Here is a 1596-nt window from a genome sequence, read left to right as displayed (position 1 = left end):
AAAATTCTCCTCCTGCTGAACACAGATATTCAGAATTACCATTATTAACTAATTTCTAATATGGCAGATTAGTGCAATGGATTTAAGCTTCATATATAAAGTATTTTACTTTTATTAGAAATTTCAACATGATCAAATTTAAACCTTCAAAATAGAGCTTCACCCTTAATAGAACAATTAACTTTTTTTCATGATCACACCTTAATAATTTTAGTTATAATTACTATTTTAGTTGGTTATTTAATATTTATATTATTTTTTAATAATTATACTAATCGAAATTTATTACATGGACAAACTATTGAAATTATTTGAACTATTTTACCTGCTATTATTTTATTATTTATTGCTTTTCCTTCTTTACGATTATTATACTTATTAGACGAAATTAATGAGCCTTTAGTTACATTAAAAACAATTGGTCATCAATGATATTGATCATATGAATATTCTGATTTTATAAATATTGAATTTGACTCTTATATAATTCCAACAAATGAATTAAATATTAATAATTTTCGACTTTTAGATGTAGATAATCGAGTTATTTTACCTATAAACTCTCAAATTCGAATCTTAGTAACTGCTGCAGATGTAATTCATTCTTGAACAATCCCAGCTTTTGGTGTAAAAGTTGATGGGACTCCAGGACGTTTAAATCAAACTAATTTTTTTATTAATCGTTCTGGGCTATTTTATGGACAATGTTCTGAAATTTGTGGAGCTAATCATAGATTTATACCTATTGTAATTGAAAGTATCCCAACTAATTTTTTTATTAAATGAATCATAAATTATTCTAATTCATTAGATGACTGAAAGCAAGTACTGGTCTCTTAAACCATTTTATAGTAAATTAGCAATTACTTCTAATGAAAAAATTATTTAAATAAATAACATTAGTATGTCAAACTAAAATTATTAACCAATTAATATTTTTTAATTCCACAAATAGCTCCTATTAATTGATTAAGTTTATTTTTTTTATTTTTTATAATTTTTATTATTTTTAATATAATAAATTATTATTATATATTGCCTACCTCACCAAAATCATTAAGTTATAAAATAACAACAAAAATATTTAATTGAAAATGATAACAAATTTATTTTCTGTTTTTGACCCTTCTTCAAGTATTTTTAGTTTTTCTATTAATTGAATTAGAACTTTTTTAGGAATTGTTATAATTCCAATAATTTATTGATTAATTCCTTCTCGTTACAATATCCTATGAAATAATATTTTATTAACTCTTCATAAAGAATTTAAAACATTATTAGGTCCTACAGGAAAAAATGGATCTACATTAATTTTTATTTCTTTATTTACAATAATTTTATTTAATAATTTTATAGGATTATTTCCTTATATTTTTACTAGAACTAGTCATTTAACATTAACTTTATCCTTATCTTTAACATTATGAATTTCATTTATAATTTATGGTTGACTTAATCATACTCAACATATATTTGCTCATTTAGTCCCTCAAGGAACTCCCGCAATTTTAATACCATTTATAGTTTGTATTGAAACAATTAGAAATATTATTCGACCAGGAACTTTAACAGTTCGATTAACTGCTAATATAATTG

General features: G+C 22.3%; 1 protein-coding gene across 1 annotated transcript; it reads left to right on the top strand.

The window, feature by feature from the left end:
• Positions 1–118: 118 nt before the first annotated feature.
• Positions 119–801, top strand: LOC119664760 (cytochrome c oxidase subunit 2-like; the record flags this gene model as incomplete). The annotated part of the gene is given in 1 exon segment (XM_038074185.1): positions 119–801. A coding segment is annotated over 1 exon segment (668 nt), but the record flags the coding sequence as incomplete, so codon positions are not given.
• Positions 802–1596: the final 795 nt, after the last annotated feature.

The sequence above is a fragment of the Teleopsis dalmanni genome, unplaced genomic scaffold (genome assembly GCF_002237135.1).
Source record: "Teleopsis dalmanni isolate 2A unplaced genomic scaffold, ASM223713v2 unscaffolded_contig_2619, whole genome shotgun sequence".
In the NCBI taxonomy this organism is placed as follows: Eukaryota; Metazoa; Arthropoda; class Insecta; order Diptera; family Diopsidae; genus Teleopsis; species Teleopsis dalmanni.
This window is presented reverse-complemented; position numbering and strand designations above follow the sequence as displayed.